This window comes from Vulpes lagopus, chromosome 13 (assembly GCF_018345385.1).
Source record: "Vulpes lagopus strain Blue_001 chromosome 13, ASM1834538v1, whole genome shotgun sequence".
NCBI lineage: Eukaryota > Metazoa > Chordata > Mammalia > Carnivora > Canidae > Vulpes > Vulpes lagopus.
In genome coordinates, this window is record NC_054836.1 from 22,857,314 (window position 1) to 22,883,043 (window position 25,730).

General features: G+C 37.6%; 1 protein-coding gene across 5 annotated transcripts in view; it reads left to right on the plus strand.

The window, feature by feature from the left end:
• The first annotated feature begins 2,428 nt into the window (after nt 1-2,428).
• Nucleotides 2,429-25,730, plus strand: part of MIOS (meiosis regulator for oocyte development) — a 35,725-nt gene continuing 12,423 nt past the window's right edge. For 2 of the 5 annotated variants that reach the window (XM_041727884.1, XM_041727888.1), the window contains exons 1-8: nt 2,429-2,611; nt 3,610-3,754; nt 9,024-10,365; nt 10,696-10,794; nt 17,791-18,045; nt 20,573-20,742; nt 23,270-23,335; nt 24,160-24,318. In XM_041727884.1, the coding sequence (XP_041583818.1) occupies nt 9,072-10,365; nt 10,696-10,794; nt 17,791-18,045; nt 20,573-20,742; nt 23,270-23,335; nt 24,160-24,318 (2,043 nt within the window). In that variant the 5' untranslated portion in view covers nt 2,429-2,611; nt 3,610-3,754; nt 9,024-9,071. The remainder of the gene's footprint in view (nt 2,612-3,609; nt 3,755-9,023; nt 10,366-10,695; nt 10,795-17,790; nt 18,046-20,572; nt 20,743-23,269; nt 23,336-24,159; nt 24,319-25,730) is intronic. The other 3 variants (XM_041727886.1, XM_041727885.1, XM_041727887.1) reach the window with 3 other exon arrangements.

The window sequence follows — 25,730 nt, forward strand, 5'->3', positions numbered from 1 at the left end:
TTTAATCTTCTACAAAGTACAATGCACTTTCCCACTAAGTAACTATTTTTGAATACATACCATGCAGCAGGAGCTACAGGAAATCCAAAGTTCTATACTACAAGTTCACTACTCACAAGGAAATGGATGGCAAGAAGCTTCTCTCCTAAGGAATCCAGGTTTACTAACAAGGAGCACCATTTAGTAGAGAAGGGGAATGGATTTCCAAGTAGAATGCGAGAAGTGTCACTTACCTTTCTAGGGATTCTAGGGTGCAAGGTATTGGTAGCAGCATGAGAAGAATACACTTTCACCAAAGCTTATATGGGAAAGGAAGGAGAGAAGAATATATCAGCTGGAGGAGAGCATAGAGCAAGATATTGTTTCAGGATTTATCCAACAAATTTTTATTGAGTACATACCTGTTCCATGTACTTTTTAGGTTCTGGAGATTAAGGAGAGAATAAAACAGGCAGAGTTCCTGTGTATTAGAGAATAGGCCAAAGTGCCCTAACAAGTCCAAACAAACAGTAATTTTTAAAAGAACACAGTTTGTTTTCTCTTGTGTAATGGTGCAGAAGTCTATGGTTGATCCAAGGGAGGAGGTAGCTCAGCTTTCTGAATTAGACTGGGATTTAGACTAGTGGGGCAGTTTTGTCTCCCATAATACATGGTCTCCATTTCTATACCATGTTTCTTTTTGCCATATCCCAAACAGCTGGAAGGGGAAAGAGGAAGTAGACGTCAAGCAGCTTCTCTTTTAAGATGAGAAGCTAGTCACTCCTAGCTGAAACGGAGGCCTTTCAAGGAACTGTCCTCTCTAACTGGCTCACCGAGCGCCTTGCTGACATCTGGGGGTGGGGGTGCAATGGAATGAATCCTGGGGTGTGGGGCATGTATTCTAGCAGGGGAAGACAACTATAAGCAAGTAAAGAGCAGTTTTGGGGGTGGCATGAAGGCCCAAGAAGAATAAATTCAAGGGAAAATACGAGGATGTAGGACTGGAGAGAGCCAATATGGCCTTCTCGTGTGAGGACAAAAATGAGTCTGATTTGAACCTATGTTGAAGGCAAAGAAGCAGTAGAAATGGAGAGGCTTAAGACACATAGAAAAGGAGAAAACTGATGGTGCAAGGTCCCGGAAGAGGAGAAACCTATGCAGTCCCTCCTCTTACTTTGTGTCAAGTAGAAGAAGGTAAGAATGGGAGTGAATGATGATGTTGGGGACAGGAAAGAGAAATAATAGGAGGCTGTGGGGAATTCCTACCTAATAGCTTTAATTTTTTTTGAAGTAGGAAGCAATGTCATCTCCTGAGGGTAGACTAGGTCTGTGGTAGGAGTGGATAAGGAAGAGACTTTTATTGATCTGGAAATTTGGGGACCAGGGCCTGAACCATTGAGAAGATGGGCAAGAGAGTGCTTGAAGTGATGCATCCTATGGTATCTCCCTGCAGCTGTACAGCTTTTTCTTCAGCCTCCACTTCTCCAAAGGCAGGAATGGGAAACAAAAACCTAGAATTCTTTTTCTCCTTCACTGTCTTAAGCCCATCATTAAGCTCTGTTCATTCCATCTTCTAAATACTCCCTACACACTTCTCTCCTTCCCTACTCTCCATACCACAGGCAGTTTGGATTACCATCATCTCTCACTGGGATACAGACCCCGTCCTTCCCTTTTCTCCCTGAAAAACTGATCACACCACTTGCCTAGTTTAAAACCTTCAATGACTGCACCATGGCCTTTAGGAAAAAGTGCACCCAAACCTACTAACTTCGTTTCCAAATGCCTTTCTGATACAGCATCTTGATCTCCCCCCTCTTCCTCTGCTCATCCACCCATACTTCACTGTTTTCCCCATTGAGATGCCATCCCTTCTCAGCCTGCACTTGCTCTTCCTCTGCTCTAGAAGGCTCTTCTCTTCCAGCCTCCTCCACGGTTCCCTTTCCCAGTGAATCCCACACTCATCCTTCCTGGGTCGCCTAGGGGTCCACAAGGTAGCGTTCCTGACACCCCGACACTAAGGGGGCGCCCCTCCTGTGGAGCACTGTGTCAGCCCCTAATACGGCATCACTGTTTTCTGCCGGGACCGCAGTCATTTTTAGTTCAATCTGGTGTCCCCAACACTCCAGCAATGTGCTAGGTACTCAAGACGTGTTTGTAGAATGAGTAAATGCATGAATAAATGGCGAACCACACATTCCCTGGAGTTTCTTACTCCATCGACGGCCTGCAATAAATTGTTCACGGAAATTGGAAGTGATCAAATGAGCTGAAGTGTCTGGAGGACTTGAGATAACGCACCTCGGAGAGGCCGTGCCCTGGAGACCTCTCCCGCAGGCTGCAGGGGCCGGGGCGCTGGGGCGGAAGGCGGGGCCTCCTGAGCAGTGGCCCCGCCCCCGAGGCGTGGCTACTCCCGGGCGGCCGGGGGGCGGGGCTCACGAGCCGGGGAACTCCCCTTCCAAGGCCGAGGAGCGCCGCGGTGGGGTCGTGGTTCCCGGCCGGGGGGCCCAGGTCGCCCAGGTCGCCGGCCGCGCCGCCGCGGCCGCCATCTTGCCCGCGTGCGGACTCCCACGGCGGGAGGGGCGGCGACCAGGCCGGAAGTGGCCGTGCGGCGGCCGCGGGGCCTCCTCAGGTCTGTGCGTTGCGGCTCTCGGGTGGCGTCTCGGCGCTCCTGAGGCGGAGGCCCCGGGCGTGGGTTGGCGAGCGCTGCGGCCGCCGCGAGGGGCCCGGGCAAGCCCAGTCGGAAGGCCCGGGCGGGGACGGCGCCCGAGGGCCTCCTGGAAGCCGGGCGCGGGGCGTCGCGTTCCGCGCTGAGGGCTGACGGCGGCGGGCGGCGGCGGGCGGCGGGCGGCGGGCTGGGCCTAGTAGGGAGCCTCGGAGCTGCCGGCGGCGCCGGGGCGCGGGCGGACCTCGGCGGGGGCGCGGGGTGCGCGGCGCAGCCGCTCGGGCGGCGAGTTGGTGCGGAGCCGCGTCAGGCGTGGGACGGGAGGCTCAGCCGGTGTGTGGAGCGCGGGAGGGGCCCTCGGGCCCTGAGGCAGCCGGGGTAGCGGGGAGCCGCGCTCTCCCTGCGCTCGGTCGGATCCTTCCTAAGGGGCCTGTCGCGCGGTTAGCTCGCTGTCTTTTCTGCTTGTACGGGTAAAGGAAAATTCCATGAGAGAATGAATAAAGTCTTTCACGAGTGAGTGCCATGAGCATTGATTGCTAAGTTGCTTAGCAAATGACTGCGTTTTACAGATTTTGAAGTTTTTAACAAATTTCAGCAAATTCTGAAGGGAAAGTTATGCAGTGCATCGCCCTAAGATCGAGAGGCTGAAAATTTCTTTGAGCTGCTTGCTAACTTTCGTTAGCGTCATGGTAAGAAAGGTAGAAGACAACGACAGAAGGATGTGAAAGGGTAGTCGGACACCTTGCACACTTAGTATTTCTGGATCTTCGCTGCCCGGTAGAGACGCGGGGTTGAGCCGTACTGTAAGTGCAAAATGCACATTGAACCTACCAGACTTGGCACCAAAGGAAAAAAAATTCTCAATGACTTTTTTATATTGGTTATATGTGGAAAAGGGGTATTTTTATTATTATTATATGTTGAGTTGAATGAAATATATTGTTTAATTTTCATCTCTTTTTCAGTGTGGCTGCTAGAAACTTAAATCATGGCTAACACTGTATTTCTGTCAGACAGTGCTGTTATATTCTGGTGAAGAATACAGAGTCAACACGGCTTTCCTTTGCTCAGAAACCATTGATGGGAAGTGAACAATTGTTAAACTCGAAGGTGAGGATGTAAATTGTGCTGTAATTATTGCAGATTTCACCCCCTCGCCTTCCACGGTTCAACATTTCCACCATTTGAAAACATTAACTTCCAGGGCTGCTTAAGGAAATCCTAGTGATACAGCTGTGTGATGGGAAGAGCTCAGTTTGTCACAACTTTGTGAGATGGCAATAGGGTGGGTTCTATGTCTTCATAGTCTGGGTGTATCAACGGACTTGTTAAGAGTCTAGCCGGTGAGTGGTTGGAAGTCATCTCTACCCAGGTTCAGTTTTCTTTGCTCTTCATCATATTCCATATTCATCTGTGTTCAGGAGCCAAGATCCATCTATACTGTGTGTTGGATTGTAAAGAAATACATTTCTTAAAAGGGCGCTTAGGGACGTACTTCTCTATTCAGGGCCAGCTTTGGGTTGTACAGCCTATGCAGTCACATAAGGCCCATCATTTAAAAGGGCTTGGCACAGTTTATTGTTGTGTCGTCACCACTTTGAAATTCTTAATAATTTTTTAATAAGGGGGCTCTGTATTTTCATTTTGCAGTGTATCTTGCAAGTGATGTAGTTGGTTTTTTCTTTTGCTGTAATTTAGGATGGGAGTTGGGAGATACTGGACAAGAAGAACTAAGACATCTGGTCTTCACTTTACTCCTATGTGAAATGAGAGGTTTTACCAATCTCCCTCCAGTTTTGTGATTCTGTATGAATTACTATAATCAGATTTTGTGGCTGGTAATATAAACATTGTACATGCATAATTACATCAGAAGAAATGCTTATAGTCCTCCATTGAGAGTCATGCAAATCAAAGACTTTTTAAACTATAATAACACTTTATTTTTTCAAAGTGGATTTTTACATGTGCCACCAAGTTTTCTTATAGATTATCCATGTAAAGAATATAAATTATGAGAGGGAGGCTTCTATTGAAAGTGTGATTATTTCAGCATTTATCTTTTGATAAGATAGGCCAGATCTCTAGATACTTCCATTTAAGAGGTTTCCTCTGTTGTCTGTGAAGACGTGTGTGAACCCTTACTTGTCAGTATCTGTTCCTCCTTTTTGTTGTTTTAGTTACTATTGCATGAAGTGCCTCTTCCTTCTTATTCCTAAATTTTTTAATTCTTTTTAAGATTGGACATAACTTCAGCATTGGAATACAGGCTTTATTAGACTGGTTTATTACTCTTCTTGGGCTGCCATAATAAAAGACCGTAGAGTAGGTGGCTTAAACAACAGAAATTTATTTTTTTCACAGTTCTCACAGGTTGGAAGTCCAAAATCAGCGTGCCAATGTGGTCCGGTTGTGGTGAGAGTTCTTGCCTTGGCTTATAGAAGGCTGCCTTCTCACTGTCCTCACATGGTGGGGAGGGAGCTCAGTTGTCTCTTCCTCTTCTAAGGGCACCAGTTCTATCAGTTTAGCACTCTACCCTTACGACCTCATTTAATTCTAATTACCTCCTTAAAGGGTCTTTCTCTAATACTGTCACATTGGGGATTGGGAGTCAACAATTTTGGAAGGACACAATTTAGTCCATAGGAACCAGGGAACTTATGTTTCTGTGCATTACCATGTTCTGAAAATTTAGAACAGTTTGTAGCACATATACTATGCCCAATAAATATTTATAGAATAAATGAAAGACAGGTATTAGAGTGATCCTTAGAGTAGCTCACTGTGGGCTCTTGCCCATCATTGGAACCAGTTATGACAGTGGACACTTTGCTCTTGACTGGAGCCAGTCTTTAGTTGAACGGATGATGGGTGGAAGCATGAGGAGATTGGTAAAAGTTGGATATAGCAGTATGAAAAATGTCAGCTGGAGCATTTAACAAATAATTCTTAAATATCTACTAAGGGCCTAGCCCTGGGCTGGGTATCAGAGGTATAAACGGAGAGCAAAAGGTACTTTTCTTGCTCTTGTGGCACTTATAATTTAGTAAGAGAGACAGGATGATTTAAAGGGAAGGAAAACTTTTCGCCGAGAGTACTAGTTAAGTAACCTCACCAGGGAGGGGATGGAGGCATGTGTTAACTTGGCCAAGAAGGGAGGGAAGAATGCTCCAACCAGAGAGAACAGCATTTGCAAAGTAGTAGTGATGGGAGGCAAAGGGGGGCGGATTACATTCGAGGAACTGAAAAGAAGGAGTGTGTGGCTAAAACACAGCAAGGAGGAAAATGTGTGACTTGATGCCAAAGCAGTAAGTAGAGACCAAAGCATTTAGGATTTTATAGGTTATATTGAAGATTTAGAATTCTATTCCAAAGAGCATTTGGAGGGATCCCTGGGTGGCGCAGTGGTTTGGCGCTTGCCTTTGGCCCAGGGCGCGATCCTGGAGACCCGGGATCGAGTCCCACATCAGGCTCCCGCTGCATGGAGCCTGTTTCTCCCTCTGCCTATGTCTCTGCCTCTCTCTCTGTCTCTGTGACTACCATAAATAAAAATTTAAAAAAAAAAAAAAAACAAAAAAAAACCAAAGAGCATTTGGAAAGCATTAGAGGATTTTAAGTAGAGATTGTATAAACTAAGCTTGCATTTTAGAAAGGTCCCTGTGATACTACATAAAGATGAATTTCATAAAGGCCTAAGTATACACATGAGTAAAAGAATTGCTAAATCAACACCATAAGTCAAACATGTTGTATACCTTAATTTCTTGTGGAATCAGTCCTCAGAGATGTGAGACTTTGCAGCCTTTGTGGAGGAATAAAGAGTAAATAATTGGGTTGGTGTAGGCTTGGGGAAGGCATACCTAAAGTGGCAAAGAAATGAAGAAATTGAGGATCTAGTAAAAAAAAAATATAATTGAAATGACTGATCTTGTGCTTCAGAACTCTCAAGGAAGGAAATAAACCAGTATAAAAATTCTTAGAGGTTTTCCCCAGTCATCTAAATTGTATGAATGTATTGAATTCTAGATTGATAATTCTTGACTGAAAGTTTCACAAGATTAGAAGATAAAGCAAGTATGTTTGAGCTGAGTTTATTTAGTGTATCTATATTAGGAGGCTGTGCCTGGCTCTACATCTGATACAGGGGATCAGGGAATGAATGGACCATAACTTCACCTTTTTAGAACTGAAGCATTGTTGTACAGAGGGGCACCTCCGTGGCTCAGTCTGTTAAGTGTCTGCCTTCAGCTTGGGTCATAATCCTGGGTCCTGGGATGGAGTCCCACATCGGGCTCCCTCCTCAGCTGGGAGTCTGCTTCTCCCTCTGCCTTTCCTCTGCCCATTCTCTTTCTCTCTCAAATAAATAAAATTAAAACAAAAAAACCCATGGCTTGTACAGATTCCAGTTGCCATGAAGATACTAAAGGTCTTTGTCCTTTTTTAATCCAGACTATAACCTCTAGCCAGAACTGGTTAAACAGATATTTAAGTGTTTGTTAAGTAGCTTTTGTTTTTAAAATACCTTTTTTTTTTTTTTAAGGCGTATGTATTAGAGAGAGTGTGTGTGTGTGTGCCTGCATGTGTGAGTATGTTGAGGGGCAGAGGGAAAGAATCTTCAAGCAGACTCCCCCTACTGAACGTGGAGCCCCAAAGTGGAGCTCAGTCTCAAGACCCACGAAATCATGCCCTGAGCCGAAACTGAGACGGTCACTTTAACTCTCTGAACCACTCGGCTCCCCTAAAATACCATCTTTACCATAGCTGTATTTAGTTTGTGCTTAAGTGGCTATTATCTTTTCAAAATCATATGTCAATATTAAAGTTTATAGAGTCAAAAACTTTAAAGAGCCTTTAATGATCACTTAATTCAGTTTCCCAAATGCAGTATGTCCACTGATCATAAACAGAATGATTTTAGGTAAAACATAAGCATTTTTTAAAAATTTCAATATAGTTAGCATATCAAGCATTTTAATAGTTATACATTTAATTTAATGTGTGTTAGAAAAAATATTTTTAACATACCATACTGTGATTCATGGACTTCATAATGAGGTTAATATCAATTTTATGATTTTAAAAATAGTCACTTTAAATTAAAAGATTTTTTTTTTTAATTAAAAGATTAAATAAAAAATAGGTGGTACATGAATGAAATTTAGGAAACACTAATCTAAACCAACTCTTGGGATCCCTGGGTGGCGCAGCGGTTTGGCGCCTGCCTTTGGCCCAGGGCGCGATCCTGGAGACCCGGGATCGAATCCCACATCAGGCTCCCGGTGCATGGAGCCTGCTTCTCCCTCTGCCTGTGTCTCTGCCTCTCTCTCTCTCTCTCTGTGACTATCATAAATAAATTAAAAAAAAGAAAATTTAAAAAATAAATAAATAAATAAACCAACTCTTGTTATGTAGATAAGAAAATAAAAGGACTCCTAATCACAAAGGCCTTTCTGTGGTATATAGCTAATATATGTCAGAGCTAGGGATAGAAGTTAACTTGGCTCAATACATGCTACTGTTTATTCTACCCTATAGGGCTACTTCTTATTGTTGATACTTGAGGTAGAGACCTCTGTCTTTATTTTTTTTTTTTAAAGATTTTATTTATTTATTCATGAGAGACACACAAAGAGAGACAGAGAGGCAGAGACACAGGCAGAGGGAAAAGCAGGCGCCATGTAGGGAGCCTGATGTAGGACTCAAACCCAGGACTCCAGGATCATGCCCTGGGCCAAAGGCAGGCGCTAAACTGCTGAGCCACCCAGGGATCCCTGGAGACCTCTGTCTTAATAGTGGCATTGTACTTTAAATCTTCACTGTCCATTATGGTGGCCACATGTGGTTATTTATATATTAAAAATTAATGAAAAGTAAGATTTAAAATTTGTACTAGTCACATTTCTTGTGCTGGGTTAGCCACATGTGGCTAATAGCTGCCCTTTTGGCAGTACAGCTGGAGAACATTTCTATCACTGCAGAAAGTTCTATTGAATAGTGCTGCTGTAAACTGTTGCTTAACATGATTCATAACCCTTTAAAGTTTTACCGCCTTCAAAGAGATGATGCTTATTAATTTGCTCACCATACTGAAGTTAATATTGACTCTGAGATTAATGAAATTACTAGTAACATGCAATTAAAAAAATTTATCGTGGGAAATAAGGCTAAAATGTAGTTCTCAGAATCTCATACCTCATCTGATTGGGGGAAGGTCTTTTTCCCTTTTTAATCAATAAATTATGGTCATTAATTATAGCAATTAGAAGAAATATATTGAGAAATACAGTACTCATATAGAGAATTTCCTGACTTTCCAAATAGTTTATTCATCTTAGAATTCTATTTTGTTAAAATTTTAAAACTTTTCATTTTTAAACAGATTTTCAGTGAATGGACCTAACTGGACTCTTTGAGCATATCAATAAACATGAGCGGTACAAAACCTGATATATTGTGGGCACCACACCAAGTTGATAGATTTGTTGTATGTGACTCTGAACTGAGCCTTTATCATGTGGAATCTACTGTGAATTCAGAACTCAAAGCTGGATCTTTACGTTTATCTGAAGACTCTGCAGCTACATTATTATCAATAAATTCAGATACACCATATATGAAATGTGTTGCCTGGTATCTCAATTATGATCCTGAATGTCTCCTAGCAGTTGGACAAGCAAATGGTCGAGTTGTACTTACAAGTCTTGGTCAAGATCATAACTCAAAGTTCAAAGATTTGATAGGAAAAGAATTTGTTCCAAAACATGCACGGCAATGTAATACTCTTGCATGGAATCCGTTGGATAGTAACTGGCTTGCTGCTGGGCTAGATAAACACAGAGCTGATTTTTCAGTGCTGATTTGGGATATTTGCAGCAAATATACTCCTGATATAGTACCTATGGAGAAAGTGAGACTTTCAGCAGGTGAAACTGAAACAACATTATTAGTAACAAAACCTCTTTATGAATTAGGACAGAATGATGCTTGTCTCTCTCTTTGTTGGCTTCCACGAGACCAGAAACTTCTCCTTGCTGGTATGCATCGTAACCTAGCCATATTTGATCTTCGGAATACAAGCCAAAAGATGTTTGTAAATACAAAAGCTGTTCAGGGAGTGACAGTAGACCCCTACTTCCATGATCGTGTTGCTTCCTTCTATGAAGGTCAGGTTGCAATATGGGATCTAAGGAAATTTGAGAAGCCAGTTTTGACTTTAACTGAGCAACCAAAGCCCTTAACAAAAGTAGCATGGTGTCCAACTAGGACTGGTCTGCTTGCCACTTTGACAAGGGATAGTAACATTATTAGATTATATGATATGCAACACACACCCACTCCCATTGGAGATGAAACTGAACCCACAATAATTGAAAGAAGTGTGCAACCTTGTGACAATTACATTGCTTCTTTTGCTTGGCATCCAACAAGTCAAAATCGAATGATAGTTTTAACTCCCAACCGAACAATGTCTGACTTCACTGTTTTTGAAAGGATATCTCTTGCCTGGAGCCCAATTACATCTTTAATGTGGGCTTGTGGCCGTCATTTGTATGAATGTGCAGAAGAAGAAAATGATAATTCTTTAGAAAAAGATATAGCAACGAAGATGCGCCTTCGGGCTTTATCCAGGTACGGACTTGATACAGAACAAGTGTGGAGAAACCATATTTTAGCTGGAAATGAAGACCCACAGCTCAAGTCACTCTGGTATACCCTGCACTATATCCTTTTCATTATGAATTTCATGAGATGAATCAGGTAGAAATGTTCTTAAAGTTTGCTGAAAGGTCAGTCTGTAAATTTTATTCTGAATGTTTTATATGCACATGCAAGTTACATAATGCCAAAATTACAAAGTAAAATTATTTAAAACTGTTGAACTTGAAATACTGCTTTACAGATTGTATAGAAGTAAGAAAAATATATCTTTACAATAAAGTAGAACCAACTTTTGCTGACACCTATTATGAATTGGCTCCAAATCAGAGTAAGTTTAGCTTTGAAATATATTATTATACATCGTCATTAGTATTTCCTATGCATTTAAATACTTATGAAGCAGTATACAGAAGATATGGATCAGAAGTCTCCAGGAAACAAAGGATCATTGGTTTATGCAGGAATTAAATCAATTGTAAAATCATCTTTAGGTAAGAAAATTCTATTTTCTGAAATATAATTTTGTAGTCTTATTTTTCACCCATTATCCCTATCAGTTAGCTACTTCAGAATAATGTACATAAATATTTGTTGGTTTTTTTGGGGTTCCTGGTTAGATATTTTAGTGAATTGTTGTTCTAAATGCATAATTTATATCCTTAATTCTTTTTTGGGAGGGGGTAATATCTTGGTTCTTTGAAGTATACTGTCTTTCTAAATCTATTCACTTATTCAATGTTATTTTTTTGAAGACCCACTTTGAGAAGTCTTCCATTAGATGAGTTATAGGATCCTGGTGGTTAGTTTGGATTTTATCACAGCATTTTGCTTTTTATAAAAGCTAAATGAAAAGACATATAATTGAAGGAGATCTCTTTTTATTGTGTTGCCCAAACACTTTGACTTAGCTATTTGATGGCAAGGTCTGGGTAACTACGTCATGAAGTATGACCTTACCTATAGGAGCCTTACTTGAGAGAGTCCTTGATGATTAAATGAATGTATGAGTTAATGTAGGATTAAAATTGATCAACTATTTAAGAATAAAGATGATAGAAGAGCTAAACTAAGTTTTTCACTGAACAGTTGTTCTTATTCATTTTTTTTAAAAATAGAATTGTGCATTATACTATAATCCTTTCCCCAACCTAGGATTCAGGCCACATTACATTCTCAGTTATTTTGAGGTTTATTATTGTTTTTGTTGTATTTTGATATATTTTAGGGGAAAACCTACAAACTGCCTCTGAAGAAAAGCAAGAGGAAAAGTAGAATATCTGTATATATATTTCTGGTGCAATAGAAACTGAAAGTCTTGAGTCAAGGATGGTCTTTACCCAGATTAAAAAACTACATTGGAATGATTTCCTCATTGCTAGACTTTCAGCTTTTTGTTTTGGTTTAGATATTTTTGTTTCTATAGCCCCAAAGTAAAAAGTAAAAGAAATAACTGTCAAAGATGGCACATGTGGAATTCAGTTTTTTTATCTGGCCATACTTTTTTCTCTAATTGTATATCTTATGATTCAGCACATAGTAAGTCAACACATTGAGCCATCTTGCTCACAGTAATCCAATACACAAGTTTATTAGAGCTCACAGTGCAATTTTAACGATAGTGACAAATAATATGTATTGAATGCTTACTATTAATTGGATATCATGCTAGTTACTTTCCCCATGTTACTTTATTTAATTCTTAAAATATGAGGTAAATTTATTCATTCAGCAAATATTTATTATTTGCTTATTATGTGCTAAGAATTGTCCTTGGAATAATAAGATATAACTTAAGCCTTTTCCCTCATAGAGACTGAATGTGGATATTACCCATGTTCTTGGGAAGTTTACATTCTAATACTATTTCAGAGTATGGACAGATAACTAGGCTATTTACCATGAGGAATAACAAACAATTATGTATAGAAGAATCCTAATCTGGGTGTAAGATTTGAGAGGGTTCCCTTGAGAAGGTAAAAGCAAAAACAAGCATGGTCCAAATAGGAAGCAGCATATGCAATTAACCCAAAGGAGAGGGAGCATAGCACATTTCAGTATTGCTGGAACTGTGTGAGAGAGGAAATGAGGAAAGAATGGAGACTAGAAAGGTAAGCAATGGGGTAACTCAGGACTTAGAAATCATGGTAAGAATTTAGGGAGATTTATCCTGTAACAAAGAGAAGCCACGGAAAGATTTTAAAGAGTATTGGCAGAATTAGATTTGTCTCTTATAGGTGTAGCTATGTGTGGAATGAATTGGAGAGAATCAAACAGGGACCTTATGCCCACAGTAGTTAGGGGCACCTGGGTGGCCCAGTCAGTTAAGCATCTGCCTTCGGCTTGGATGGTGATCTCAAGGTCCCCGGATCGAGCCCCACATCAGGCTCTTTGGTTCTCCCTCTTACTTTGCTGTTTCTTCCTGCTTGTAGTCTCTCTCTCTCTCTCTCTCAAATGAATAAATCTTAAAAAAAAAAAAAAAAAGCTATAATAATTAGGCAAGACAATGAGGGTGTTCCTACCAAGGTTACTGGTAGAGGAGCTAAATAAATGTGGATTAATTAAAGTGTGACAACTTAATGATTGAATAAAGATAATGGAAGGTAAAGTGAAAGTACACATATATATATAGCTTAGGAAACTGGGTTACTACTGGTACCAATTAATTACATAGGATTAACAGAGGAAGAGTTCATTTGAGAAGAAAAAAAGTTTGTTTTGGAGAAAGTTGAATTTGTGATAGCTGGGTAAAGATGTGCAGTAGGCAAGAGGTTTAGAGTAGGTTGAAGAAGTAAAGTCATCCATTTTAAATAATTCTTCCAGGAAATTTGACTAAAGGAAGAGAAAAGGTTTATAGTAAAAGCAGCAAGTGAATCTGGAGACATAGTAGGGTTTTTTGGTTGCTTTGTTTTTGTTTTTAACATGGGATTGATTTAAGTAAGTTTAAATGCTGATGTGAGGAAGCCCATACAAAGAGGTTGAAGATGCAGAGAAAAGGAAGTGAAGAGCAAAAATCCTAGAAATAGAAGAGAATAGGATCTGGAGCACAGGTGAAAAGACTAGCGTTAGCTAGGAGGCTCTACACTTTGTCCATACCGTCCAGAGGGAAAGGGGAAAGGTATACATGTTTTATAAGGTTCAGGGACTAGAGACTGAGGAGTTCCCCCCAATGGCTCCTCTTTTCTCAATGTAGTAGGTTTGCTTATTGAGAAGGAGCAGGGAGGTTGTAGAGAGAAGACACTGAGAAGAGGAGCCAGAGTGGTCTTGAGAAACAAGGGAGGATTGTGTGGCAATGTTATTTTACCAGAAGATAAAGGACAGTGGGGGGAGAGAATTGGGACACTGGCAAGAGAATGATTCATTTGTTGAGCATTGGGAGGGAAATGACAGAAGACTGATAAGTAAAAATATGGGGGGCCAAGAGATTGTGAGGTTGAAAAATTTAGAAGTGAGATTTCTGGAAGGCTATATGAAGTTGTAGTAAGAAAGTAGTTCTTTTGAAGGAGGAACAATTTGTAGTAGGTCTGTGAAAGGAGTGGGTGAAATCTTGGAGGTGTGAACCACTGGAGATAAAGTAGCAAAGGAACAGAGAGACTAGTTTATTGGGTGGGCTAAGTGTGAAAGTCAACCAGGATGAGAATGCATGCTCTAAGGGAATATCTTGTACAGTCTTGTGGAGAAGTGTTCATGATGTTAATAATTATAGTTCCTTTGTTTTAGGATGGCAGAAAATTGTATAATAAACGTTGGTCAGCCTTCCATCCAATATGATGAAAATATTTTTAGACTTAAGGGGTAAATTCTGTTCTAGAGAACTTGTCATTCAGAATTACTTTAATGAACAGAATAAATAAGGAAGTGTTTTTAACAACAAAATGTTCTTATAAACACTGGATAATTTTACTGCTTTGTTATATAGATGTAAAAATGCAACAAATTAATATCTACAGGTAGCATAGTGTCTGATTACTTGGTGTAGTATTTGAAACCAGTTTTTAAAAAATGTTTTTGAATGTCTAAGTAAACTGGTTTCTCACACTTGTCAATAAAATGTCAATTCTATTATTTATATATAGCACAATCTCAAATTTAGGGGATATAGTTTTGTCACTTTAATATTACGTAACATGCATAAATATATTTTAATCTTTTTCAGATATAAATTTTAAATTCGTACATGTTAAAAATAATGACAGTACATTTAGAAGTGTACAATATTATCATATTGCTTATTTGATAACCCTAATTAACCTGTCACATAGTTATCAAGTGATAGGAAGGCCTCTGGGCATTACAGGACATAATAACCATATTTGACTTAAAGGGTATTTTTCTACCTCCTAGTATAAAACTCTTTGGAGTCCTATGTATTGATCTTTATTCCATGACACAGTTTCTATAAAATAAAAACTCTAAGAAAACTGGAATATTATTAAGCTATGAGAAAGTTTGAAAAAGACTTTTTGTTCAGCTATTGAAAATTGTTATTTTTACCATTTAATGTCTTCAGCTTGAATCCAAAATTTATAGGGGAACTATGAAAGCAAATACCTTATGTATATCTACAGCTTGTTCTACTTGAAATGTAATAACTCCATTCTCCCTAAATTTAAGTTTTTTATGCAGAAAAGTAATGTTTAAATTTTTAATATGCATGTTTTATTTTATTTTTGAGATTTTATTTATTTATTTATTCATGAGAGACACACAGACAGGCAGAGACATGGGCAAAGGGAGAAGCCAGCTCCCTCTGGAAGCCTGATGCGGGACTCAGTCCCAGGCCCCAGGGATCACGACCTGAGCCAAAGGCAGACACTCAGGCACTGAGCCACCCAGGTGCCCCTAATATACCTGTTTTAAATTAATCATTTGGAATTTTCTAATAGTTCTTAAAATTTCACTTTCATAAGCTAAAAGTGATTTTGTCTTGAATAACTTTCCTCATGGTTGCAAATAGAGTAGCATGCTTCCTTTTTTTCCAATGGGCAGGTGGTTGTCTTAAGAAAGAACTTTTCAGAAGTCTCCTCCTGACCCCTTGACCTAAACAGCGATAGTTTCAACGGTACAATTAAAAATAAGTAATTTAAAGTGTAATTATTAAACTGTTTTCTGAATTTCCAGAATTTTACAAATAATTCATCTTGAAACTTTTACATAAAGCAGTGATATATAGCTTAAAATATGTCCTAACATGAATAATATTGTAGGCTTTTGCCACAGCCTAACATCATATAATGAAACAAGTTATTTAAAAGTGTGAATTAGGTTTAGCAAGTTCAGACTTTGGCTATATACTGATTTTACTCTGTGCATGTATTTAGACTAAATGAACTTTAATAATGTGTTTTGCATTATTTATGTATATGTTTACTTTGTAAATAACTGATTCAGTTGTTTTTTTTTTTAAGATTTTATTTATTTAGAGAGTGCACGCACACAATGGGGAGGGAGGGGCAGAGGGAGAGAGAGAATCTCAAGTGGACTCCATGCTGAGAGTGGAGCCCAATGCAGTGCTCAGTCTCTCAATCTTGAGAACATGATCTGAGCCAAAATCAAGAGCTGGACATTTAATCCTCTGAGTTACCCAGGCATCCCCTGGTTCAGTTTTTAATATTTTCTCAATTTTGCTTGTGTTCATTTCTTTAATGCCTTGATCAGATGAGTGTAGTTAAAAGTCAACTTTGGACAGTATATTAATTTTTATATTATGCATTTATTATCTTACCATTTCCATGGTCTGTGGAGTCTGGGCATGCCTTCACTTAATCCTCTGCTCAGGATCTCACAAGGCTAAAATAAAGATGTTGGCTAGGCTTCTTGTGGTTGGAGTGCTTCTCTCAGTTCACATGGTTGTTGACAGAATTGGTTCTTTGAGTTAGAGGACAGAAGTATCCTTCCTGGCTGTCACAAGGGGCTGCCATGAGCTCCTAGAGGCTGCCCATGCTTCCTTACCGCATAAACTTCTTACAACAAAGTAGCTTTTCCTTCCAGTCCAGCTAGAGAGTCTCTCTCATTTCCTGGATTCTTTTAAAGGTATCACCTGGTTACATCAGGCCCACACAGTATTAATTTCCCTTTGATTAACTCAGTTAATGGAGTAACGACCTTAATTACGTCTGCAAAATGCTTTCACTTGTACTAATGTTATTTAGAAGCAAGTCAGATTTCACCTGTACTCAAGGGGAGGGGATTATGCAAAGGTGTGGTTATTAGGGGGCAAGAATCGTGGAGACCATTTTACAGTTCTGCCTACCACAGACAAGTTGAATTATTTCTTAAAACCTATTTATTATTGATCTAGTTATTTACAGAGGTATAATAACTGTATTATATGTAAGTGGATAAATGTAGAATTACTCTAAGTTACTCCTAATAAAAGATGTTAGTAATGTTGGACATTCTTGCTGCCTAATTCATAATTCAGTTTATTCTGAAAAATAACAGGTAATTCTACAATGACAGTTTTGATGATAAAATGTCCTAGAATGAGCAGCCCGAGTGGTTCAGTGGTTTAGTGCCGCCTTCAGCCCAGGGCCTGATCCTGGAGACTCAGGATCGAGTCCCAAGTCGGGCTCCCTGCATGTGGCCTGCTTCTCCCTCTTCCTGTGTTTCTGCCCCTCTCTCTCTCTCTCTCTCTCTCTCTCTGTGTGTCTCTCATGAATAAATAAATGTAAAAAAAAAATGTTAAAAAAAAATGTCCTAGAACATTTAAGAATTTGAGTTGCAATTAAAAGTCAAGTTTCATCTTTTTTTTTTTCATCTTTATTTTAGTTTTATTTAGTACCATTAGGATCATCTGCCTTGATTGAAATCTAATGCTGGAAGAATTAAATTCCTTATGAAAAGAAAATGAGAATATAAAGTCTTCTGATATTGTGAAGAAGAAAACTTCATATCATTCCCATTGTATTTTAGCTTTAGTATTTAATTTAAACTTTTGAAGTACTTTTATATATATGATCTCATTTTTCATATATTTGCATATATGCATACAAAGAGGTAGCAAATGGAGAAAGAGAGAGAATCTATTGAATCTTAAACACTGGAGATAACCTTTCAAATAGAACAAGATGCCTCCCCTTTTGGAGCATATGTTCTAGCAGGAGAAGAGATAGGTCTGAAAATTAATAAAATATAAGAGCTTACATTAGTTCTGAAGGAAGTAGAGGAGACAGTGTCACATTAGATAATAACAGGTGCACTCAGATTAGGTGGTCAGGGAGGCTTCTCTGAAGCAGTGACTCAGCCCATCAAGCATTAATTGTTCTAGTAGCTTTTTTTGGCATCTCAAGGAACTGTTGTATTTAACAACATGTAAAGTATGTTTTGTTTGTGGCATATTTTACATTTATGGTGTCACGAATTTGTGGTTAAGTAGTCATATCCAAAGCATGCTGTCGAAATCTCTCTGTGTAAAATGGACTTATTTTTTAAGTATATTTTAAAAAATAATAAAAAAGCAACTAATATAAAAATGCTTCTCTTTTTAGGAATGGTGGAAAGCAGCAGACATAATTGGAGCGGTTTGGATAAGCAAAGTGATATTCAGAATTTAAATGAAGAGAGAATCTTAGCTTTACAGCTTTGTGGGTGGATAAAGAAAGGAACAGATGTAGATGTAGGGCCGTTTTTGAATTCCCTTGTACAAGAAGGGGAGTGGGAGAGAGCTGCTGCTGTGGCATTGTTCAACTTGGATATTCGACGAGCAATCCAAATCCTGAATGAAGGGGCATCTTCAGAGAAAGGTACTAGGTTATTATATTCTAAGATAATTGCAGTTTTTAGAATTCTTTAAAGAAAAGATACTGATAACTTTCAAATATTTAGTCAATATTTTTCTGTAAATTTTTTTGAAAGACAAATTAGTACAGAACTGTATGAAAGTAAATATTAGCCCATTCCTTTTGTTTATGCCTTGATTTATGTCTGTAAAGAAGAAAATGTGTCTTATGGGCCATTTTTTAAAAAAGATTTTATTTATTTATTCATGAGAGAGGCAGAAACAGGCAGAGACAGGCAGAGGGAGAAGCAGGCTCCCCTCAAGGAGCCCGATCAGGACTCCATCTTAGACCCCAGGATCATGCCCTGAGCTAAAGGCAGAGGTTCAACTGCTGAGCCACCCAGGCATCCCTTAATTGCCATTTTAATAATAATATAGTGAATATTCAAATGCATCCATTTTTAATGCTTTTTCTTTTAAACATAGTTCACATAGATTTTTGAAAATGTATTTTCATTTTGCAAGCATTCTTTCTGTTTGCAAGCATTCTTATGGCAAACATTTGAGAGTTTTTTATTTCATTAGATGGTTATTGGCTGACTTTTAGGAAACTCTAAATGACACTATTAGACTAATGTAGATTATTATAAAAATTACACTTTGATCTGCAAAAATGCTTCTACTTGAGGCTGGTGATTTAAACATAGTTTCCTCCCAAAATAAATAAGTAAATAAACATAGTTTCCATTTAATTTTTTTTTTAAAGGAAGAAAATACAAAATGTGATAAAGTTTTTACTCTGACATTTTGTAAGAGAATATTCAGGCAAATAAATCTCAATCCAGAAATTCAGTTTTTTTTACTATCAGGGATATTTCACTTGAGTAACAAAAGATATATATAGCTATTGATGTTTAATACACCTAGCAAATTATTTCTGATAATCAGAATGCTTAATTCTTACTTGTCCATATTGAAATCATTACAGTTCTGTTGTGCCATAGAGAAAAACATGAAATTAATTGTAATTATTTACTTGCAATAAGAAGTTGAAAATCTAATGTTTTGCCCAGATTGGCCTCTTTCCTTCACTTTTGCTCCAACATAAATCTTCCTTATTTGAGAGTACAATAGAAGATAAAGTGATGAAAAAAAAGTTGATATTTAAAGCCATTTCTAACTATGATTTTGATACGAATTGGGAGCATGGTACTTCCCTGTCATGTATATGTGGAAAATTTGGTGTTAGATTTAAACACTCATATATCAGTAAGGGAAAAAGTATCTTTCCAGTGATTTCAATAGGTTTTTAAGGACTAAAGAAAAGATTTATATGTTCCTTCTACCTGGAAATAAATTGTTTTGAGCAGGATTCAGGAAGATATTTCTCTGTTGTGATGGTAGTGGTTGCTGTTAATCTTAAAAGACTTTAAATCCAATTTAATAGAGTAGGCAGAGGAAGCAAGCACAAAGCAACTTGGGGAAAGTGTTTATAGAAATGAAGAACAAGGGATCCCTGGGTGGCGCAGTGGTTTGGCGCCTGCCTTTGGCCCAGGGCGCGATCCTGGAGACCCGGGATCGAATCCTACATCGGGCTCCCGGTGCTTGGAGCCTGCTTCTCCCTCTGCCTGTGTCTCTGCCTCTCTCTCTCTCTCTGTGACTATCATAAATAAAAATTAAAAAAAAAAAAAAGAAAAAAAAGAAATGAAGAACAAGGCTATTTAATACCATAAAGTGGGAAATGCTCTTTTATTTTGAAAAGAAAGAAAATGATTAGGACCCAGGAACAGAATAAGAACACTGCTCTAATAAATGTACAAAATACTAAAGAGTAAAAGTTAAAGGTGAATTTAATTTTCTCTTGAAGGTGAACTTATATTAGAAGAAACCTAGGGTTGACTACCAGGTTAGCAGCTTATTAGTGACTATTTAAACTGCTAAGAACTAATGTTTAATAGACTATTGATAAATACTTTGTTGTAAATATGTCTAAATACAATGCTATGGTAATACTGGTAATTAATTTTGTCCTAGAAAAATAAAGTCTTATACTATGATAAGAATGGTGAAATACTGGTTTTCAGAACATATACTTAGGTATATGCATTATATATTTAGGAGTAGGAAAACAAAGTGATTTTGAAAATTGTAGTACTGAGGTGCAGTAATATTTACTATTGGTGCTTTGAAATATGTCCACATAAATGAACTTGATAAGACTGACAATGATTCTGGTAGAATGGCATCACTTCTCCATTTTGGTCCTAAATAATAACATTGTATAGCAACTTGCCTGGAATGAGAACTTGAAAATTTAAAGATATGCTCGTCCTGGACAGGGTTAGTAATATGGGCAAAAGTTTTATAAGAATGGAAATGTTGCTTGTGGTCCTTGCCAAATATTCCAATCTGGATCAAAACCCTTAATTCTAGTGGGCTTATTTTTCTGTAGGTAAACATGACCCTCTGATCTTTACTTTGTGATTTAAGAACTGGAAGAGGGGGATGAAGCTTTTGATCACTTTGATTAGCTGACTGTTTTTAATGCGCAGGTGATCTGAATCTCAATGTGGTAGCAATGGCTTTATCGGGTTATACGGATGAGAAAAACTCTCTTTGGAGAGAAATGTGCAGCACTCTACGACTACAATTAAATAACCCGTATCTGTGTGTCATGTTTGCATTTCTGACAAGTGAGACAGGATCTTATGATGGAGTATTGGTAAGCTAATTTCTGTTTGACAGGACTCCTTTAAGATAGTTTTATCTAGTCTTGCTAAAATTTTCAATGGCATTTTCAATGCCTAAAATACTATATTTTGATGTATTTTGTATAATTTAAAATAAAATATCTTAAATATTTTTGAGCAGCTCTTGAATGTCATCCTACAGTTAGCTGATAACAAACTTGATTTTTTAGATAGTTTTAACAGTATAATTGACATAGAAAGTTAGGGTTTTATCCTTTATCTTAAGAGTAGCTCTAGAATTATACAACTGTATAAGCATAAATTTTATATTGAAATGTAATTTTTTAAAAGTGCCTGTCTTTGTTTTTAGTTAAGTAAGCAAACTTATTTGTGATCAGAATGACTATATATCTTGTCTGAGTTAGTATTTGCATTCTCAGACATTTACCAGTTTGGAAGATGGACGATCACACTACTTCTAGTGAAATACTTAATTTTTTCATTATTTAGTCTTTCATTGCTTTTTCTCTCCTGCTTTAACCACCTATAAACACATCAGCAAATAGGTTCTTTATCACAAAGTGGGGAAAGAAATAATGAAGTGAAGTGTGCTTGTAAGTTTTTTTTGGTTTTAAGCTTCACATTAATACAACTTTTTTTGCATTGTTGGACTTCTTTCTACCACTGACAAGAGCTTTGTAACATGAAATTTATTTCTGTGTTTGCCATTATAGCACTTCATATAAAGACACATTGTTTGAATAATTGATTTAAGTGTCTCAGTCCCTAAGAATTTATAAGAACCTGTCTTTTATTGAGGTATCTTAATGAAAATTTCAATAAATTTTGTTAGCATCCATTTTGACAATTCCTTAGTTTATATACTTTGTTACTCTTAGTAAATGAACTACTGAACTTTTCTAACCACTTCAGATTAGTATCTGAGAATATGTTGGTTTTTTTGTTTGGTTTTTACTATTACTTTTTTTTGTTAAACAGAAGACTTCAGGTGTTGCATTTTGAAGAAATAAAATACTTTCAGGAAGTAGTAAAGTATGGTGAAGACTAGAAAAAAGTGGATTGTTCAGATTTTAAGTTGATAAAGAAATATTCTTTAAATATTATATTTATTTTAAGTTAAGTGACCTATTATAAATACTCTCATTTTCTTATATGTAAATTTGGGTTATTAGGTAGGTTATCTTACCTTGAGTAGGAAGTTCATATTTCCAAACTGCTTCAATAGTGTACCTAATTTTACTTCATCTGTAAATAATTATAATTAACATATCTTTTGTTAAAAATTGTTAACTTGTAGTAATCTAATGAAAAGTACTGAACTGGGAAATCAGAAGATGAAGGTCTGAGTCCTTGCTCCAACACAGTTACTTCATTCAGCTGGCCAATTAACTTTTTTGGGTTTTAGTTTTCTGAGCTATAAAATGGGACAGCTAATATTTATAACACTTTCCCCATCAAAATTGAACACTTGCACTCGAATCTAAAGAGTTAAATCCAGTTTGTACCAAACATGCTCCCTAATAAGGGCAGAACCATATTTTATAATTGAGAAAACATGCTAGGATAGGTACCAGTTGAAGTGATCTTATGTTTAAGCAGGAAAACTATTTTTCATAGAATGACTTCAGTGGAAATAGGATCTTTTTCCCACCTTTAGACTGTTTTCTACTTACCACAAAATTAATTACCTTTTTACATTTATAGAAATTCAAAATAGTGTTTTACAATACTGGCAGGTATACAAAAATTTAAGTTATCACAAATACCCCTGAAATTTTGCCACAAATCACCTTTATAACAGTATTTTGCTCTGGCCACAAAGTGTGTCTTGTTGGTTTTCTTATAAGATTTTATTTATTTGAAAGAGAAAGAGCACATGTGGGGGAAGGAGTGGTGAGAGAGGGAGAAGCAGACTCCCCGCTGAGCAGGGAGCCAGATGCAGGACTCAGTTCCAGGACCATAGGATCATGACCCGAGCGGAGGGCAGATGCTTAACAGACTGAGCCACCCAGACACCCCATGTCTTATTTATTTATAAGTGTATATTTTAAAACTTACCACTTTGTATTTAGATACACGTGCTGATAGTCTTTCCAAATTCTGTATTGGTATATTGATACTGGCATATTCACTGGTAATTCACAGATTTCCTAGACTTATTGATTAAGTTAGCATCCCAGAAAAGATTTTCTCAGTTTCCCCAAAATTAATTTCTATGTTGGAAGGATTACATGGCATCTTAAATCTAATAAACCATACATCATTGCTTATATTTTATGTTGCAGTTATATAAGACTGAAGTGGTATGCTTTATAACTGAATTGGTCAGTATTTAAGATATAAATTTTTACTTTACAAGAACAATAATTTTAGAGCTGAGTTTCCAGAGGGATACATTAAGAAAGGCCTCTTAGGCTCTGCCAGTATATACACAATAACTTACTAATACATTTGAAAATAAAATTCCAATTAGGTTAATAGTCTGCAAGAATTTAAAACTCCTAGCTCCCACAAGTAACGTCTTGCTCTTCTTTTCAGTATGAAAACAAAGTTGCTGTACGTGACAGAGTGGCATTTGCTTGTAAATTCCTAAGTGATAGTCAGGTAAAAATTGGTTTAATTCTATATTTGAAGTGATTAATATTTACTGTTACTGGATTAGGAAACTAATCTTCATGTACAAATATGTGTATGTAACATATAAATTCTTCTTTAAAAATAATTTATTAGATCAAGATACTGTAAACATGTGTATTGTAACCAAAATTGTTTAAGATTGCTGACTTAATATTTTAGTTTATTTTTGCTTTTGGTCTAGAGATAAAGACATTAAATTCACCGCTTAGGGATGCTATAAAAAAATTCCTTTATTCCTTCCTAATACAATAAATAAGTATTGAACGCGTATGCTGTGTATATAGTGACAGAGAAATGCCCATAAACAATCAGTAATAAAAGGTGCTAAGCACTATAATAATGAGCAGGAAGTGCTGAGGGAACAGAGAGGAATATAGACTAGAATTTGGGGTGGGATGAAGTCAGAGACCTTACCAACAGATGATTATTTTTGATCATCTTCAAGTTCCCTTTCAACTCAGATTCTATGTTTCTATTACAATAAAACTTTGCGAATACTGAGGGACAGTTCTCTTTAAATTTAAAATAATAAACCCTCTATAGTTCTTTTATAGAATAATTACTAAAATATAATGAATGCCTTTTTAAAAAAATATTTTAAATAACCAAGAATGCTGTATTGTAATTTATGACAGATGCAGACTTCTTAAGAGATCACATCTAGATTTTTGCAAGGGCTTTGTTTTAAAATGTGTTCCATAAAAATAAAACTGTTCCAAAAGTATAAGTTTTGAAGTACAGAGTATATAGTGAAACAAATTGCTTCAGAAAAATCACTTTGAATTTTCCAGTTAAATAGATATATTGAAAAGTTGACCAACGAAATGAAAGAGGCTGGAAATTTGGAAGGAATACTGCTTACAGGCCTTACTAAAGATGGAGTGGACTTAATGGAGAGTTATGTCGATAGAACTGGAGATGTCCAAACAGCAAGTTACTGCATGTTGCAGGTTAGTGCAGTGTGGCAGCAGCTTAAAGAAAAACAGTGCTTAACCACCTTCTTCCTTCATTTGAGTGGGTATGCCTTTTGCTTGTTTAGGATCTTTATAAGGCATTTAACTTTATTTTTTTTTTACTCTAAATTTAGGTAATTAACATATAGTGCAATATTGGTTTCTATGGTAGAATTCAGTGAGTCATCACTTACATACAACACCCAGTGCCCATCACAAGCGCCCTCCTTAATCCCCATCACCCATCTAACCCATCCCCCACCCACAACCCTCAATCAACCCTCAGTTTGTGCTCTATTTTTAAGAGTCTCTTATGGCTTGTTTCTGTCTTTTTTTTTTTTCTTTTCCCATTTCCCGTGTTCATCCGTTTTCGTAAATTTCACATATAAGTGAGATCATGTGACATTTGTCTTTCTCTGACTGGCTTATTTCACTTAGCGTAATATACTGTAGCTCCATCCGTGTCATTGTGAATGGCAAGAGTCCATTCCTTTGGATGGCTGAGTAATATTTCTTTGTGTGTGTGTGTGTGTGTGTCTGTGTGTGTATATGTGTGTACACACACCATATCTTCATCAGTTGATGGATATTTGGGCTCTCTCCATAGTTTGGCTATTGTGGACATTGCTGCTCTGGATGCTGGGGTGCATCTGTCCCTTCGAATCTGTATTTTTTTATTCTTTAGTTAAATACCTAGTGTAATTGCTGAATAATGGGGGATCGTTCATCGTTCTATTTTTAACATTTTGAGGAACCTCCATACTGTTCTCCAAAGTGGCTGTATCAGTTTACATCCACACCAACAGTGCAAGAGAGTTCCCCTTTCTCTATATCCTTGCCAACACCTGTTGTTTCTTGTGTTGTTAATTTTAGCCATCCTGACAGGTATGAGATGGTATCTCGTTGTGATTTTGATTTGTATTTCCATGATGATGAATGATCTGGAGGATCTTTTTATGTGTCTATTAGCCATCTGGATGTCTTCTTCAGAAAAGTGTCTATTCATGTCTTCTGCCTATTTCTTAACTGGATTATTTATTCTTTTGGTGTTGAGTTTTATAAGTTCTTTGTAGATTTTATTTTTTTTTAAGATTTTATTTATTTATTTTGAGAGAGAGAGAAAGAGAGAGGCAGAGACACAGGCAGAAGGAGAAGCAGGCTCCATGCAGGGAGCCCGACGTGGGACTCGATCCCAGGTCTCCAGGATCATGCCCTGGGCTGAAGGTGGCGCTAAACCGCTGAGCCATCTGGGCTGCCCTCTTTGTAGATTTTAGATACTAACCCTTTATCAGATATGTTGTTGGCAGATACCTTCTCCCATTCTGTAGGCTGCCTGTAGTTTTGTTGATTGTTTCCTTCACTGTGCCAAAGCTTTCTTTTTTTAAGATTTATTTATTATTCATAGAGAC